At 37.4% G+C, this 17,886-nt stretch overlaps 3 protein-coding genes across 7 annotated transcripts in view; 1 reads left to right on the top strand and 2 right to left on the bottom strand.

Annotated features, from left to right (window-relative positions):
• The window catches only part of LOC306881888 (putative oxidoreductase ZK1290.5), a 3,962-nt gene extending 748 nt beyond the window's left edge, over positions 1-3,214 (bottom strand). Inside the window, exons 1-8 of one of the 4 annotated variants that reach the window (XM_079436230.1) lie at positions 2,929-3,214; positions 2,644-2,743; positions 2,155-2,403; positions 1,958-2,059; positions 1,780-1,871; positions 1,038-1,220; positions 617-676; positions 145-269 (exon numbers count right to left, since the gene is read on the bottom strand). In XM_079436230.1, the coding sequence (XP_079292356.1) occupies positions 174-269; positions 617-676; positions 1,038-1,220; positions 1,780-1,871; positions 1,958-2,059; positions 2,155-2,403; positions 2,644-2,716 (855 nt within the window). In that variant the 5' untranslated portion in view covers positions 2,717-2,743; positions 2,929-3,214 and the 3' untranslated portion in view covers positions 145-173. Of the gene's footprint in view, positions 1-144; positions 270-616; positions 677-767; positions 798-1,037; positions 1,221-1,779; positions 1,872-1,957; positions 2,060-2,154; positions 2,404-2,643; positions 2,817-2,928 lie in introns of those variants that run through there. The other 3 variants (XR_013785180.1, XM_079436229.1, XM_079436228.1) reach the window with 3 other exon arrangements.
• extl2 (exostosin-like glycosyltransferase 2) overlaps positions 2,796-17,886 on the top strand; it is an 18,926-nt gene continuing 3,835 nt past the window's right edge. Inside the window, exons 1-5 of one of the 2 annotated variants that reach the window (XM_079436227.1) lie at positions 2,796-3,278; positions 3,866-4,293; positions 5,347-5,417; positions 5,528-5,643; positions 8,489-9,494. In XM_079436227.1, the coding sequence (XP_079292353.1) occupies positions 3,274-3,278; positions 3,866-4,293; positions 5,347-5,417; positions 5,528-5,643; positions 8,489-8,882 (1,014 nt within the window). In that variant the 5' untranslated portion in view covers positions 2,796-3,273 and the 3' untranslated portion in view covers positions 8,883-9,494. Of the gene's footprint in view, positions 3,279-3,865; positions 4,294-5,346; positions 5,418-5,527; positions 5,644-8,488; positions 9,495-17,886 lie in introns of those variants that run through there. The other variant, XR_013785179.1, reaches the window with a different exon arrangement.
• The window catches only part of vcam1a (vascular cell adhesion molecule 1a), a 9,593-nt gene continuing 3,493 nt past the window's right edge, over positions 11,787-17,886 (bottom strand). The window contains exons 4-6 of the mRNA XM_079436226.1: positions 14,571-14,831; positions 14,210-14,476; positions 11,787-11,991 (exon numbers count right to left, since the gene is read on the bottom strand). Coding sequence (XP_079292352.1) covers positions 11,840-11,991; positions 14,210-14,476; positions 14,571-14,831 — 680 coding nt within the window. The 3' untranslated portion in view covers positions 11,787-11,839. The remainder of the gene's footprint in view (positions 11,992-14,209; positions 14,477-14,570; positions 14,832-17,886) is intronic.

A 17,886-nucleotide genomic window follows, 5' to 3' on the forward strand; every position in this document is an offset into this window, starting at 1 on the left:
AATAAACACTAAAACTGGTCTTTGAGATCATCCTTCATACCTGGTATCCGAATGTAATTATGCACGGGATATTAACATTTTTGATGAATTTGTTTTAAATCACAGACTAGAGCGATTGAGCCTCTGGTTGTTTTCCAAGCTCACCTGAACAGGTGGTTTTCTTGGAGATTTGGTCATTCCACATGAGTTGGGTCCCAGCTCACATGTCTCCCATCATGCAGCAAACTCAGCGCTGCCATGTCTGAATCATCCAAGCTGAACCCAAACACCTGAACAGAAAAGGATGATCTCAAAGAGAAACTATTGATGGCTTCCATCATGATAAAGTACAAACTGCAAAGTATTTATAGAGAACTAAGAATAAAATATCATCTTAGTAGACCATAGCTTAGCCTCTGTAAATTGGTGCAAACATTTATAATATTAATTTGTATTATTATTTTACTTCTGTGGTTGTGGTTTAGTAAGTGGGCAAAATAATTAGTTGTAAATTTTGCAATATATATATAGATTCCATTGTTCAGCTAATTACTGTAAGGTTTGATATAATTGTACATTTTTTGTTATTTTCTTTTGCATAAAAAATTGCAGCTTTAAGATCGAGATACAAACTTACTTGGCAGTTTTCATGGACCCTTTCTGGTTTGGTGGACTTTGGAATTGTGACAACTCCGTTCTGAAATGAATGAGTAACATAAATGCTGCTTATTGAATTATACTTGCATGACATTCTGGACAAGACCAAAAATATCAAGAGCAAAACTCACAGTTGGAAGATGATCATTGCATTACCGGTACTGTAATGTGTAACAGATGGGATGTTTCACAAATATTATGAAACTACAGTGTTAACTGTGTCTACTATGTGACTCATAGCCTGCTTTCAGCTTACTTTCATACGAAGCGTAATAGATCTTAAGTTAATAGGAAACAGGCATTTCACATTTACAGGTTGAGGGCGAGTAGATGATTTTCATTTTTTGGGTGACTTAACCCTATAAACAGCTGGTGAGGATCTACTGAAAAGCAGACTGTACCTGGATACTCCAGCGGATGCATATTTGTGACGCGCTGTGGCCGTATTTCTGGGCGAGCTCCATGATTGATGGATGAGTGAGAGCTTGACCTTTGGCCAAAGGACAGTAGCCTTCAAAAACAATATTCTCCTTCCGGCAATATTCAACCAGCTCCAGTGGCTGCTGGAAGGGATGAAACTCCACCTGCAAGTAAATCAAACACAGTGACAAGTTTTTCATTTATATATACCCTCGTTTTCTGTAATCACATTTTCATTTTGACTAAAAAAATGCTGCTTTATTTTTAGTAATGGCATTGAAAAATAAAATGTACAAAAGTTTATGAAGGGTTTTACTGAGTGTAGAAAATAAATGTTTTGGTTTTATCATGGAAAATAAAGATTATATTGTAAACTGTATAATTCTACATAATTGTTTAGGACCAAACTTTTATTATTATTATTTTTTTTATGAAGTTCAGTTATCGTGGGCATCTGAGATTACTGTATATGTTTTATATACAAATAAAAAAAACGTCTAAATTGTTCTTGATGTAATTTCTTACAACAGAGTTTTCTCTCAATAAACTCCTTATTTGCTGCTTATTGCAAGTAGTTATTTTTAGGTATTGAGTAGGTTTGAGGCATCTAGAATATGGTCATCCAGAATAAGACATTATTTTGTGCTTTATAAGTACTAATATGCATGCTAATAAGTAACTAGTTAATAGTAATTAGTGTTCTCTAAATGAATTATTCTCAACCTGGTTAACATGAGGCACAATTCCACCATGATCCTTTAACTCGTCCAAGTGGTGTATGAGAAAGTTACTGACTCCAATGGCACGACACAAACCTGCAACAAGAGAGAGGAAACATTACCTACAAACTGTCTGTGTTGGTCATTTCTAAATTGTAGAATGAACCTAAAAGAGCGTGAACCTTCATCATAAAGCTCCTCTAAAGCTCTCCATGTCTCGGCTCGAACCTCACAACTGGAGACGCCTGGAACCATGCAGTCCGGCCAGTGCATCAGATACAGGTCTGTGAAAAGAAGTTGATTCAAAGGGCTGTTTACAAATAAATCTGGCACTTTTCGAGATATAAAACTCTACCTTTGACTTAAGTCACACATTTACCTAAATAATCAGCCCCCAGCCTGGCACATGAGTCCCGGCAGGCTTGTTTGGTGCTCTGGTAGCCGTAATCTCCAGGCCATAGTTTGGTGGTGAGCCAGAGCTCCTCTCTTGGTACTCCACTATCAACCACAGCTTTCCCCAAAGCCTCCTCACAACCATAACGCTTGGCTGTGTCTATATGCCTTATGCCACACTCCTGTAGAGCACAGAGCACTGCTTCATGACTGTAACCTCCACCATGAGATGTTCCTAAGGAATGAGAGAGGACAGGAATTAAAAGACAGCAACTGTGTATAACAATAAAGTGATTTAACACTGCTAAAATTGTACTCTTTAACAGTAACGCTTTGAGTATATGTTACCAATTTCGGTGTCACTAACAAAAACCTAGAAGCATAGAAATATTACCAAACACTGCCTTGAGTGACAGGCAATGAGTAGAAACACTTAGTTGTTGCATGCGAATATCAGGAATGAGCTGGTTCTCACCTAAACCCAGAATGGGAATATTGCGTCCATTGGACAGCGGTACAGTAGGGCAGCTGCTGGGAAGTGTCACCATATTACAGTCTGCAGCTCATGTGCTCTTCTGGACACAACACGATTCGGTTAAGGCTAGAAGAGATACAGCAGCTGCGGCTACTGCGCATGCGCACAACAATGTATTTTTGCTGTTTCGGTGATGCAGCTCGGTCGCTGGCTCACTACCGCTCTCTACCGGACAGAACGGAGCCGTTTCTGTAATATCGTGAAGTATAAAATGTGGATACATACCTCAAAGGATCTACCCCTACCAAACTTTTCACCGAAATTAGCGACGTTAACGAATCGTTCTTTTGAGTCGAATCTTTTTAATGAACTGGTTGAACGAAACGGACAGAAGGGGATCATTCGGACATTGTTGACTCGCCGAATCAGTGAACCGACAATAAACACAACTATTAATTAAAAGCTCGTCGAAATAGTAAATATAAGCTATATATTTATCCACCTCAACTCTTTGAATCGCGTTTTGAACCGGTTCTTTACAACGAACCGACTCACAGCTGTTCAGATACTCAGCGCGCGCCTGCGCGAGGAAGTTAACTTCCTTCTGGGATCTCATAAAGTGGGGATATCATGAGGTACTTGTTGCTTTGTCTTGATTCAGAATATAAATCTGCTCATACGTGTTTGTCATGACAGATCTGGTGAGATTATTTACTGAATGCATGCGTTAAATCGTCGCGTGCAGTGTTTGCTAGTCTTCCAGCCTTCAAGCCTTAATCAAAATGTTTATGAGTCACACAATAATTTAAGTACTTCAAACTGTTATCATGCATGTATTGGCACATTACTCTTTGTTTGGTGTGTTTGCTCGACATGGGACGTTTTATTTGGGCTATTAAACAACAACTTTTAATGCATCTGGAGCGTTTGGGAATAGATCCTGGTGTGCAATCAGTTATATATCAATGAATCCAGACATGGGTAATTCAGCAAATGTAGTAACAGATGAAACTGATCACGTATGTCTCCTAATTGGACAGATTAAAGTCACTGAAGTTTAATTGTGTTAAAGTGTTCCCTTTTATTTGTTTGAGCTGTAATATGTGTATATTCTGCAAAAATATGTTTTTGTGTTCTAATGAAGAAAGAACATCCAACAGGTTTGCAGGATCATGAAAGTGTGTAAACCATCTCTTTAAACTTCTTGTCTTCTCCTCATCAGGATCCGTTGGTGCTGCTGCAGGTCTTTGGGCCGTGTGCGGACACACTTTATCATTGCGTCTATACTGTTGCTGCTTTTGGCCGGAGTCTCTCTGACCTTCTTATTGCCTAACAATGAGGACAGCAGCATTCTCCGAGAGCTCCGTCAGAGCTCCAACAACTCACTCACTCTACTGGACCCTGAGGATAGTTTTACTGTAATTATGCAAACCTATAACCGCACTGATGTTCTCCTCAAGCTCCTCAACCATTATCAGGCTGTGCCTCACCTGCAGTGCATCATAATAGTGTGGAACAACCCTAGCGAGTCGCCGCCCAGGAAACTGTGGCATGACCTCGGCCCACACCCTGTGCCCGTCATCTTCAAAGAGCAGAGCGTCAACCGAATGCGCAATCGCCTTCAGCCGCACCCCGAGATCAAGACTGATGGTGGGTGTGTGATTCTCACATGAACGAGAGGGGATTCGTCAGATAGTTGACCCAAAGATAACCTAATCGTCTTTTTCCATTTAGAGCCAATAACATATAAGACGGCACACCATAAGAAAAGAAATTATCAGTTAAAATCTAAATTAAAACACGTGTACATATTTTTTTATTCTTTTAACAGGGACAGTGCAGATTAACAACACCGTAAATGGGTCAAAGATGAGATGTACCATTTTGGTGTCCACATCAAATTAAATTTACAAAAGTGATTTTATATACCTAAAAAGTATATTAAAAGCTGTAATAAACTTTTATTGTTTTGATGCTTGAAAACTCCTATTTGTCTTTGACCCAAATGCACCAGTTAGCCAAGGATTATTTTTATTTGTTGTCCCTGGACAGAATGTCAAACTAAAAACCAGAAAACATAATTAAATTTTTAATTTTTTACACAATTTTGTACTTTTTTTTTTTTTTACTTCCACATGACTTATTATTTCTAAATTAAGTATTTGTGGAGTTACTCAAAATGACGGTTTACAACCTGAAGTTTTTTTTTTCTTCCCTGTAGGCTGGTTGGACCATTTGTGGACTTTTTTTTTTGTTTGTTTGTTTATTTTTTAATTTTTTTTACTTTTTGCATTGCAAAATTATCAAAATCTGAATGCATCATAGAATGAGTCATGATATGTATGAATTGCATTTTATTGTATAGTATTTTTATTTATTTTTTTATAGTTGGGACAAAAAAAACTAATTAGAGTTTTGTGTTTCATATGGGTTTGAAACAACAAACAAAAACAGATCTTTTAAAGGGACCGTTCAGTCAGAAATTAAAATTATGTCATTAACCCTCATTTGATTCCAAAAGGTTCATTCATCTTCAGAACAGAAAAGATTATTTTGAAGAAAAGTGGTAACTAGACACCATTGATGACCATTGACTTTCCACAGAAGAAAGAAAGTCATATGGGAACTATCCATTTATGTCATTTCAGCTGTGTTTATTGTGTGCTTGTCTGTATTGACCGTCACTGTCTTTCACCTGGGCAGCTGTTTTGATGCTAGACGATGACACGTTGGTCAGTGTTCCTGATATCAGCTTTGCGTTTTCTGTCTGGAAGGTAATAGGAAACTTCATCTGTGCTTTTTCTTCAGTTTTAAATGCTCTTTCAAAAGCTCTCTTCAGAGAGACAGACCCTAACTGGTTATCTTTTTTTAATTTGTGTTATAGCAATTCTCAGATCAGATTGTGGGGTTTGTTCCACGCAAGCATGTGAGCACAGCATCCGGAGTGTACAGCTATGGCAGCTTTGAGCTTCAGGATCCAGACAAAGGTGGAGGCGACAGGTGAGACTGGGAATAATGCAGCTTCTCCAGGTTAATGAGAAAATGTAGTCAAAGTAACATTGACATGGCACTTTTTGAATACGTGTTCCAGGACTTAGAGTCATTGATGCATGTTATTCTGAAGGAAAGAATAAATCATAACTGGCTTTGCTTCTGAAACAACTTTTGCTTTTGCTCTTTTATTTTCATCCCCTTTGACTCCAACCACCTGTCATATAACAAACACTTCACACTCCTGACAGACAAGCGCCAGGTCTACATTTTTCACTCAGAAGAAATATGGATCAATGACATGTTCATTTTTGTCCTGTTTATTAATTTATTCAGACTTACAAAACATAAAATAGGAATGATGTCATAGAGAGGGCCCCTGCAAGCCACTGGGATGGTGTCAAGGTCAATAGGTCCCTTTTTTATTATTATTTTTTTTTTATGTCAAGCTAAAGTTAGTTCAGGTTGGTAAATGTGACCCAAATATTGAGAATCACATTTAAAGCTGTCCAAATGAAGTTCTTAGCAATGCATATTACTAATCAAAAGTTTAGTTTTGACATTTACGGTAGGAAATTTACTAAATATCTTCATGGAACATGATCTTTACTTAATATCCTAATGATTTTTGGCGTAAAAGAAAAATCGATAATTTTGACCCACACAAAGTATTGTTGGCTATTGCTACAAATATATCTCTGCTATTTGTTTTGTGATCCAGGCTTTGCAAAAATATATTAATTTATAAATAAATAAGAACTGCAAAGATGCGTTTACCTTAAAGGTAATACAGTACACTTTGTACAAATTTTCAAAACCACTTAATAATTAACATGAATGCAAAGAGTACATTTCTAATAAATTGATACATGTATTTTAAACTGGGTTGATATTGCTAACTGAATAAAAAAATAAAAACCTATAGAATACAAAATAAATATATAAAAATCTAAATGTTGCCGTGGCAACTTAATGAAATAAGTTGAAGTACTAACTACAATTATTAAAACTAAAACTGAAATTAAAATAAAGCTCAATGAAATAATAAAAATGCAAAATGATAGTCCCATTTAAGTGCTTCCCTGCCTTTTAAGTTCCCTGGCTCTTCTAAGCTTTATAATTCACTGCCATTATAAAGCTTGGAAGAGCCAGGACATTTTTTTAAAGGTGCCATAGAATGCATTGATACAGTATTTTAAATTGTTCTCAGATATCTACATAGAAGGTATGTGGCTTATATAAGGGAAAAAATGTCCATTTACAACCCTAGGATTTGTCCCTAGACTGAAATGGTCTGTTATTGGCTTATTTGGAAGGGTCATTAATAATAATGTTGAGCTCTGCTCTGATTGGTTTCACAGTGCGGCTCATTTCAGTAGCGCTCACACAGAGAGGAAAATATATATTTAAATACTTTCTCTCGCAGTTGTATCGTCGGGTAATTATACTATGTATAAAATGCGGGCATCAGCTGCTATTAATATGCGGGGCACTGAAACTGCTTTCAAATGCACGATCGCTTTTTACTTTCAGTTTCGAGATTCGCGATCGCACAAACTGTTTATATTATGGAGCGGCAGTACAGTAAAAAGCCCAAAAACTAATGGAAATGATAAAATGGCACAAGAAAATTACTCCAATTAAAAAACACAAAATATTGTAGTAAACTTTAGAACCATTGTTCTAATTTTAGCTTTTAGGGAATCGCTCTTAAGATTCGATATTTATATGATTAATTGAGATTAATCAGAATGTCCAACTTGTACCTTGTTAACGATACCTTATTAACAACTTGTCCAGCAAGCATTAAAATCAGCACGTCATCTCTTAACAATTTTGTTTATCTTATTCGCGGCCAACGATAAAACAAACCAAATAGTTAGTTAAGTTCATGAGCGCAGGTAAACGCGATCTTTGGCAAGTAATTTCAGACATAGCAACAGACATGAGATTTCTTAATAGAATCAAAGTTTATTTCACTACTCTAACACAATACTAAGCTAAACAACACAAAAGACGTAAACAAACACACACACATTGCAATGCATGGTTTTGATCTGAAAAGAGTTCTAGGTTCTACTGTTCGTTCTCACGAATGCTTTACTTCGACCTGAGGGATTCACAAGCAGGAATTTCACTATCTTTACTCTTAAAAGATAAATACAACCAGTTCAGCAGATTTAGGAGATTTTGTCTTACTTTCTTTGCTTTCGGTTGAGTTCAGTTCTTCCCGGCTCAGGAAAGGTCGTGCGCTGATTGGCAGCTTGGTAGGTCGTTGTCACGAGAATACTCTTCAGTGGTTGGTTGGCCTCGTTCTGACTTGATGACGCTCCCAGGAAGTTGGTTTCAGTTTCTGAGGCTTTTAGATGTTAAAGTTCTTTGGAAGCTTGAGTCTTGATCTCAGTTTACTGCTCAATCATGATGTTAAATGACTGAGAGCGTCGAGCAAGGAGCGAGCTGAGCTTAAGCTTTTCTTTTCAATTCCCAACAACAACTCTGAGACACAGTTGGGTATCTGTTTTTAACGGGCTTAATTCTGTTTTTTAAAGTGTTTTTTTCTTTCCGGAATGTTGCCGTCCTGTTAAAAGACCTGTGTGTGTGTGTGTGTGTGTGTGTGTGCTCTCTTTTTGACCAAGCCCTACAATATATAATATAGTATTATTATTCTATAATAGTGTAAATACTACTAAAATAACATTGGTTTTGTACTAGATTTTTTTTACATTACTTTTTATTTCTAGATTCTTCCTTTATTGTGGACCGTGTTGCATGTCATTGACCCATATTTATTATGAATGTTAAATGTGCAGCTTTGCAATACAGCAGACTAAATGTCATTTTATGGTTCCTGTAGGTATTCGATGATCCTAGTGGGTGCAGCGTTCTTCCATCGGCGCTTCCTGCAGCTGTTCCAAGAGCAGCCGGGTGAAGTGCATGCTCTGGTGGACCAAACACAGAACTGTGATGACATCGCCATGAACTTTGCTGTGGCACGTCATCTCTCACAGGTGTCCGGACTCAAGCGGCCCTCCGGGGTGTTCGTGAAGCCCGTAGACATGCGGAATCTGGAGAAGGAAGCCAGCAGCGGGTATGTGGGCATGTGGCACAGAGCGGAGCACATGCTGCAGCGCTCCTACTGCCTCAACAAGCTGACACACATCTACGGGAGCATGCCGCTCCGCTACTCCAATATCATGATCTCCCAGTTTGGCTTCCCCAGCTATGCTAATCACAAGAGCAGGATATGATGTCAGCACATTTGAGAGACAGGTACAATCGGAGTTCTGAGATATTAGATCAACTTTTTTTGGATGCATACCATCTCAAAATGTACACATCTCAACCAAAACCTGTTTGACTGAATTTTGCAACAGTAATATTTTTGACATTCACTGATGGTTTAACATTTAAAATAATTAGAAATTTAGGCCTAAATTCTTCTTTTTTTTTTAGATTTAATACATGTTCCTATGATACAATCCAGTAAACAAACCATATATATAATTATTATTTTTATAATATATCTCCCTGCTATTATTTGTCTTGTATATCTCACATATGTCCAGTAGATGGAGTGTGAAATTTAGTGCCTCCACCTTTACTAATAATGTAGATGTAGTGTAATTTAACACTATTAAGCTGTATTATTTTGAGTCATAAATATTATTATTATTATTAAATGTGGAAAATATAGAAAAAATACACTACTCATACAATTTAATTCAAAATACTACAGCATCATAATAAGTTTAACTGTGACAAAAAAAAATCTGCAGACCATCTGTTATATTTCCTTTTTTGTTGTTTAATTTAGTTTTGATATTAACTTATGAATAATTCTGAATAAACCAGTAATAGTCAAATTTGGTGGTAATCAGTCATTTAAATGTTTTTAACACACTTGTTGTTTTACTTCAGGATCAAGATTTTCATTGGATTTACCAAACAGTAACCCAACATTATGACAATTGTTTAATGAAAGTAAGCAAAATTAAAAATTGAAATGAATATCACTATAAACTACACAGGATCTGCTATAATGATTAATTTAACAGTGGCTACATGGAGAGACAATGAAAGTAAAAGAATAAACCCCAGCAGATGTGTGATGTACTGTACAAGACTGACTACTGCAAAAGGAACCAAAATATAACATGCCAAGAACAACTTTTCTTGCACTAAAAAGTGGTCTAAGCGACAGGAAAGCACTTTAACTCTCATTGTGGAACTATATATGCTTCCTCTAATAGCATGTAAACGTCCAACAAGCACAAAGTTCATATAATGGAATTGTTTGATAAATTAACTTTCACTTTTGATTTGATGCGTTCAGAAGCTTAACACAAACATTCAGTGTTATTCTTGCATCCCTGGAGGAACACAGTCTGTGTGCTAAAGGAAATTATTTAATGTGTTCGCAATGCGGCTGGTAACATATATGTATAGACAATCCAAAGTGGATCCAACCCACAGTTTACAGTGTTATTCCTTTTTCCCTTCAGACTTTGTTTGATGAAGTTCCGCTTGAAAACTACATTGTTGGTGGGAAATGTTGCCCTACAATGAGAAAAAGTGTGGGCAAGTGTGCCTTCCTGATATGGTCTGAGATCGTGGTTTCTAATTTGGTCTTGTTTTTAAAGTCATTTTCACCCCTTTTTGATAAGAATGCAGGAAGGGCAACAAAAACATTTGTGCTTAGAAGTGTCCATAACAATGTCTGACTCAATTTATACAACGTTATGAGCACTTCTAAGCATAATTGTTTTTGGCGCTCTTCCTGAAAATTGACTTAAGACTAAACTATAAGCCATGATCACAGACCATGTCAGGAAGGCACATGAAAGATTTCTCAGGATGTTAGAGCTCAGTCAACACCTACTTAATTCTATACAGCCAGCATAGGCCAAATGACAAGGGCAAACATTAGAGAACTTTTTTTCTTTTGTATTCATGTTGTCAGTCTAATTTCAGCATATTGGGTTTATAAAAGCTTGTGGTATTTCCACAATAGCAATTTAAATCAAGACCTTCTGAAATGGCATTTGTGTGTCTGTTGTTTTGGAGCACGAGATGCTCACGGTGTTAAACTGCAGCAGTACATTTCAGCACCTATAGTGTTGGATCAGGAGAGGAACTTCCCAAAGAAAACGTGCCTGATAGACTGATAACAGTAACAGGAAGATAATTAACAATGCCTGTGACAGTTAGCAGGTTAAATCTATTGTTGCGTTGTTTGCACAGGAAAAGGAAAAGTTAGCATGCATCAAAAATTGAGGAAAGAAGTTTCCTTTCATCTGTGCCAAAATTGTATCTGAACTTGGATGAAACGGTATGAATTCAGTGAATATGGTAAAACAATAAATCTGTAAAACTAAAAAAAAAAAAAAGAAGCCTACATTTGCTGTTTGCAGTTATGTGCAGACTTATTAATTTGGTAAGTTCACAATCTACCTCTGCTTTGGAGGTAGGAGTTTGATATTTTATCATAGGTTTGAAGTTTATATAGCCAATAAATGCATACTAGCAGTCAAAATGTTGGAATAAATAAGGGTTTTCAGTGTTGAGAGATTTTTTTAGTTTGTTTTTTGGCTCCAATTATTTGTTAAATACAGTAAAAGCAGTAATATTGTGAAAGTTTATTACTTTAAAAGAACTGTTTGTAATATATTTTAAAATGTAATTTTATTCCTGTGATGCACTACTCCAGTTGTAAGTGTCACATGATCTTTCAGAAATTAGTCTAATATGCTGATTCGGTGCTCCGGTTTTTTATTCTTATTTCTTGTTCTTATTGTTAATGCTGCAAACAGTTTTTGCTGCTTAGTATTTTTGTTAAATGTCGTTACTGTCACTTTAGATCAATTGAATGCATCCTTGCTGAATAAAAGTATTAATTCTTTATATGTATTTGTCCCAAACTTTTGAAACGTTTTTCAGTGTTGATAGTTATAAGAAATGTTTCTTGAGCACCAAATCAGCATATTAGAATGATTTTTTTTTTTTTTAGGGATCATGTGACACTGAAGACTGGCATAATGATGCTGAAACTTCAGCACCATAGAAATAAAATAAAAATTTTAAAATATAAAAGATCTACTTTTAAATATTTAAAATATATATATTTTTAATATTGCTATTTTTACTTAATTTTTGAATCAAATAGATGTAGCCTTTATGAGCATAAGAGACATTTCAAAAATGTAGTTTAGTCGAGTGTGATGTTAGTGGAGTCGCTCTCGGCTTTCTTTCTGCAGTGTCGGATGAGCAGTACAGCAGCGGTCAACAGCGACACTGACCCTACAGCCGTCGGTATGGCCACAGGCAGGTCGGACTTTCTCCAGATGTCATGTTGTGCTGCTGGATTAAAAAGAGTAAACATCAACAAGATTCGAGAAACATAAATCTAACCGGAATATTCCATCCTCACTGCTATCACTTCAGTATGGTCACTGCAAAAGGGTGTTGTAGATATATTTTTTTGTTCATGTATTATTTAATTGCTAAAAAAAGCCACTGCTTTTCCTTTAGCTACAACTTTTTTATTTGATTAACCTAAAACTTTCTTACTCAATGTATGCCGGTTACAAAACCGCGCCTTGGAGTAAGTTCAGTCATACTTAGGGTACTAGTAACTTCTTACTAGTACCACACAAGACATTTTCATTAGAACACTGGTTTCAAGGAGTATGGCAAGCTGTTTTAATGTAAAATGTTCCCAGCGATACTCGTTTAGGGTAGAAGTCTGCATTCCTGTTGCTCTCCCGTGGGCCGACCAGATTTCTTGCAGGATTAAATTTACAAATAAAACCACGGTAGCGGTCGGTAACTCTGGTGTAATTTAAACGGGAGCCGGCAGTCTAACAATATCCCGTTAACAGCATCCGAGGTCCTTTCAGAACAGCATTTCTGCACTTTACTCATTCTTATGGACCACCGGTACAGCCGCACTTAGGACTGTTATGTGTGCGCTGCATGCATGGACCAGTGCTTTCTGCGTCATGCATTTTATTAGCAGGGTCTGTATTTGCAGCATGTGCATAACGGTCCTCAGAGCAGGCTGTACCGGTGGTAAATAAACGGTAAACATTCTGTCTGTCAATCGAACAGAACAGGCAGGTTGTCGATGAGTGACAGAGCAAAGTGTGAATGCGAAGGACGTTCAACTCAGTTTTGTTCATATTTTGATTATCCTATAATTTTTAATGACAGATGCTATTTTTATACTTTTTTTTTTTTTTTCCTCTGCGACACTTTCCTATTGTGTTGACAGCAAAATGTTGTATCTTGAATGATGAATAAAAATAAGAAATACAGTTGGTAACACTTTATTTTAAGGTGTCCTTGTTGCACATATTACATGTATTATTATAATAACAATAATTTATGCAGAGTTACATGCAAGACAAACCCTAATCCTAACCCTATAGTAAGTACATGTAGTTAATTAACATTTCTCAGTACTTAAATGTATAATTACACTGTAAGGACACCTTAAAATAAAGTATAACCATACAATTTTTGTACAACCTACGTTTTTTATTTTCTCTGCCATTTTTTTTTCCTATTGTGTCGACAGCAAAACTTTAAACAAATCTTGTATTTTGACAAGACGAATAAAATAAAAAATGAATTTTTTTTTGTGCAGATTACACTTGTATTTGTTATCTCTCTCTTTCAGTAGCAGAAATTTAAATGTGAGATTCTGGAAACAAGATCTAAATTTAGCGGGATCGGATGCGTCGGGAAGAAAATTATTCTAAGCGGATAGCAGGTGAAAAGAGTGAATATATAGCGGGAGCGGGTGGGTGCGGAATATAACGCGGCGGGAGCGGGACTAAAAAAACAGTCCCGCGCAGACCTCTAGTTCAGGGTTATCTGTTAACTTTAGATATCTGTTAACTTATCCAGGTGTGTCACATAACCTGCTTCTTGGAGTACACCGCAGGTTCTTTGTCAACTGATAATTATATTTCCAGCATTTGAATATACACATGCGAATAGTGCAACCAGTGGTCACTTTGCTATCCCATAAGGCCACAGGAGCTGAGCAGTCATCATTTATTTTGCTCTTAGTTGTCAAATCTGAAGGTTGCTTCTCATGATAAACTTGTTTAACAACACCCAAGTAAAGTATTTTTGTGGTTGTTGATAGTTTTTACGTGCAAAGCAGGGTTATTACTGGTAACAAAGGCCATTTATTTAAATTTTGAAATAAAAGGGAAAGGGAAGTGGTGTGTGGCCAAGTATGGTGACCCATACTCAGAATTTGTGCTCTGCATTTAACCCATCCAAGTGCACATACACCCAGAGCAGTGGGCAGCCATATTGCGGCGCCCGGGAAGCAGTTAGGGGTTCAGTTGCTCAAGGGTCTCACCTCAGTCGTGGTATTGAGGGTGGAGAGAGTGCTGGTTATTCACTCCCCCACCTACAATCCCTGCCGGACCTGAGACTCGAACCCACGACCTTTGGGTTACAAGTCCGACTCTCTATCCATTAGGCCACGACTAAAATAAACAGTAGATGGAAAAAAAAACTCCTATTTCTAAGCATGATTTTCAGAAGGTTATAAATTCACCTTGGACTGTAATGTTGATTGTGCTTCTCTCAATGCCAAAGTCATTTTTTGCTTCACAGATGTAAATCCCTGCATCTGTTATTTGGATTGATGAGATGTTTAAAAGCACAGCCGATTTGTTCGGATCTCCTGTCGCAATGCTCTGGGACGGTCTGTACAGTTTCAGTTCTGCTGGCCCTCCGTCTGAAGAACAGAATATGCTTATGCTCTCTCCTTCTTTGGGCTCTTCTCTATGGCTTAACTGGATTTTGGGGATGTTTGGAGGACCTGCATTTAAAAAAAAAAAGGTTAAAGATCATAGCCAGGTTTAAAATGATTATACAAGACATCAGCTGATTTCACCGTGAGTTAATTTACCCACCTACAACAGTGACTTTTACTCTCATTTGCTGGCTTCCCACGTCATTTCTCACGTCACACCGATACCAACCTGTCTGAGACCAGGAAGCATTATTTATTATCAGCTTGTGGTTCTGACTCTGGAGTTCAGGCTCAGTCTCCCCTAGTTTCCTCCACAAGATCGTTGGTTTGGGGTTTCCGTCTGCATGACATGTTATCTCCAAACGTTCACCAAGCTTTACCGAGGTATTATTATTAGAAACTGTTATAGTCCCTGGACCATCTGGGAATGAAAAGTAGAGTTTTCATTGATGCATGAAAAGTGATTTAAAGGGGTCATGAACTGACTAAACAAAATTCCCTTGACATATAAGACATATTTTGACACATAAGAGGTCATTGTACTATAAGGTGACCAGACGTGCCACTTCCCGGGGACGCGTTCTGCACAGGATTTCTAAATTGCCTAAAATAACCAGGTGTTGGTTATGCAACTATTAATGAAGTTATTGGAGAGAGAGCGTGTGAATTGTTACTTCTGAGAGTCTGTGTGTCTCAAGTGTTCGACAGCTGCGTCTCTACTAATAGTGAAACTTTAAGTTCATTTTCTTCAGAAACCGCGCCGTCGTTAACTCTCTTGTGAGAAATGCCATGTAGCTTTTAAGTTGCTAAACTATTTTACTGATAAAAGCGATAGGGTTAACAACATAAGCCTTATGTATCAGTGTGTGCGTCAAGGGAGAGAGAGTGGAAGAAATAGAGTATGTGATTTACGTACATAAAACAATTTTGTGGCAAAACATGGAAATAATCTTTTTATCCTATTGCTTACTATATTTGTTTGGCCAGTGTCGTAATGGGTTTTGGTTATTTTGCTGTTGTAAGCTGTAAGGACCTTTGAAATAACTAAAATCAAATCATTCAGCGCAGTGATATTTACATGTAATGCGGTCAAGAGCTGCCTGGAACTACGGTCGTCGTGCGTTTACCTGAAAATAATTGCACACCTTAGAATGTTGGTCAGCCAATCAGATTCAAGCATTCAACAGCCCTGTAGCATACAATTCTACAATATTTTGTATATGTAACTTATATAGTTTTATTGTACATTACAAAAAAACAATAATTTTATTAATTTCAACAGATTTACCATCAAAACAGACGCTGTATATCTGTTGTCTTTGGCTGCGTCCATTGCATCTGACACGTTTTCTCACTGACATGCCTCCAACTTGGAATCTCTGGGCTTAATCTCTGGGTTTCCTACTCGTAATAATGACTTTGGGGTGATGTTCATGTGTGTTCAACTCGTAAATATGATCTATCTGACATGATTTTAATGCAGCATAAAAGGGCTTTAATGAAAGAGGAAGTTGATTACTTGGTAAGAGATGGTCTTGCTGAACCTAGCAGCAGTCCGTGGAACTCACCCTGCCTTTATGTTCCAAAACCTGATGGATCTTACAGTTTTTGTATCGATTATCACAAGATCAATGCTGTCACTGTACCAGATTGTTTTCCCTTGCCTCAAATGGATGATCGTTTTGACAATCTGGGCTTGGCTCAGTTTGCGAGTAAATTGGATCTTAAGGGATAATGGCAAGTGTCTCTAACCCTTTGAGCTTCTGAGATATCTGCTTTTGTTACACCTGATTCATTTCTGCAATACAGGGTGATGGCGTTCGGGTTACGCAACGCGCCGGCAACATTTCAGTGCTTGGTAACAGAGGTGTAAAGTACTTGAGTAAATGTAACTAATTACTGTACTTAAGTATCTTTTTGGATACTTTGTAGTTGTACTGAGTATCAAAGATATTAGCAACTTTTACTCTCTACTTCACAACATTTTTAAATGAGTGTTGCAGTTACACATCACATTTTGCATGGCACCTAGCTTTTCTGCAGCAGTTTATTTATGCTACAAAAGATGTGATATTGCCAACTACAGGGCGCTAAAAGTACTACATCTTGTGCATTTTGCCCTTACCCAAACTTGTCAACAAGGCTACTTTACGTGAATGTGAGTTTATTAGCCAGTAGTTGTGAATCACAGGCGTTTTATATATGAGATGAGGACATGACTACAGCTGGCAATGAGGCCAAAACCAGCACATCCAGACTTTTTAATTTTACTTAGCATTATTTTGTAGTTTTATTTTGGTTTCAGAAAATACGCATGATTCCTCTCCTCACAAATCAGCTCTTTCTTGCTTTTGTTGCATTTTCTGTTCCTTGTCTTGGACTTATGTCACTTCCTGTCTCCCGTGGTGCTTGTAGTCACTTTGTATCTTATCTTGTTCAGCTTATTAGCCTCCTGTGTACTGTACAGCCCTAGTGTTTCTTTAGTTCTTTGTTGAATGTTATGCTTGTCTGTTTGCCCGTCATTCTGTTCTTTGTTCCCTTTGGTTTTTGGCTTAATGTTTGTTGTAGTTTTTCCATGAAATATCTGCAGACAGATCCTTGCCTCTGCCTGTTTCCCCAGCTTCTCCACAACGTTACAGTATTTTACTGGAATGTCTCTTTGCATCTTTGAGCCTATATTTAGTATAAGTAAACTACTTAAGTACTGTTAAATCAGATACTCTAATACTTTTACTCAAGTTGTTTTGGAATTGGTGACTTTTAGCTTGTAGTGGAGTAATTTTCACTGTAAGGTATCTGTACTTTTACTGAAGTATGGTTTTCAGGTACTCTTTACACCTCTGCTTGGTAAATACTGCACTACCGGAGGTCTCTAAATGTAGTGTGTATTTGGACGACCTAGTTGTGTATTCAGAGAGTTAGGCTGATCATTTACACTTGCTTAGAATGGTATTTCAGCGGCTTTAGAAGGCATCGTTAACATTAAATCTTGCCAAATGTGAGATTGGTAAAGCTACTGTTACATATTTGGGGAAACCGGTAGGTCAGGACCAGGTTCAGCCAGTGTAAAAAATTTGTACAAATTTTTCCACTGTTGTCCGCCCTTTAATAGACTTGCTTAGTCCTTCCAGAGCTTGTATGTGGTCATTGGAGAGTCAACAGGCTTTCGACAGTATTAAATCCCTTCTGTGTAACCGTCTGCCCTGAAGCCCTCGTTACAGTTCAAGCTAGAAGTTGATGCTAGTGCATTTGGTGTGGGAGCAGTTCTTCAGGAAGACGCAAATGGAGTTGACCACCTTATTTGTTACTTTTCAAAGAAAGTCGAACCAAATTTTATTGTATTGCCACTTTTATTATCCTCACAGCGCATCAGTTATGCGGTGATACGCTATGAAATTATTGCGGGGCAGATTAATTATAATTTACATTGGAGAGAGCGCTGTACATTCACTCCCCCCACCTACAATTCCTGCCGG

Source organism: Barbus barbus (assembly GCF_936440315.1).
Source record: "Barbus barbus genome assembly, chromosome: 15".
Taxonomy (NCBI): domain Eukaryota; kingdom Metazoa; phylum Chordata; class Actinopteri; order Cypriniformes; family Cyprinidae; genus Barbus; species Barbus barbus.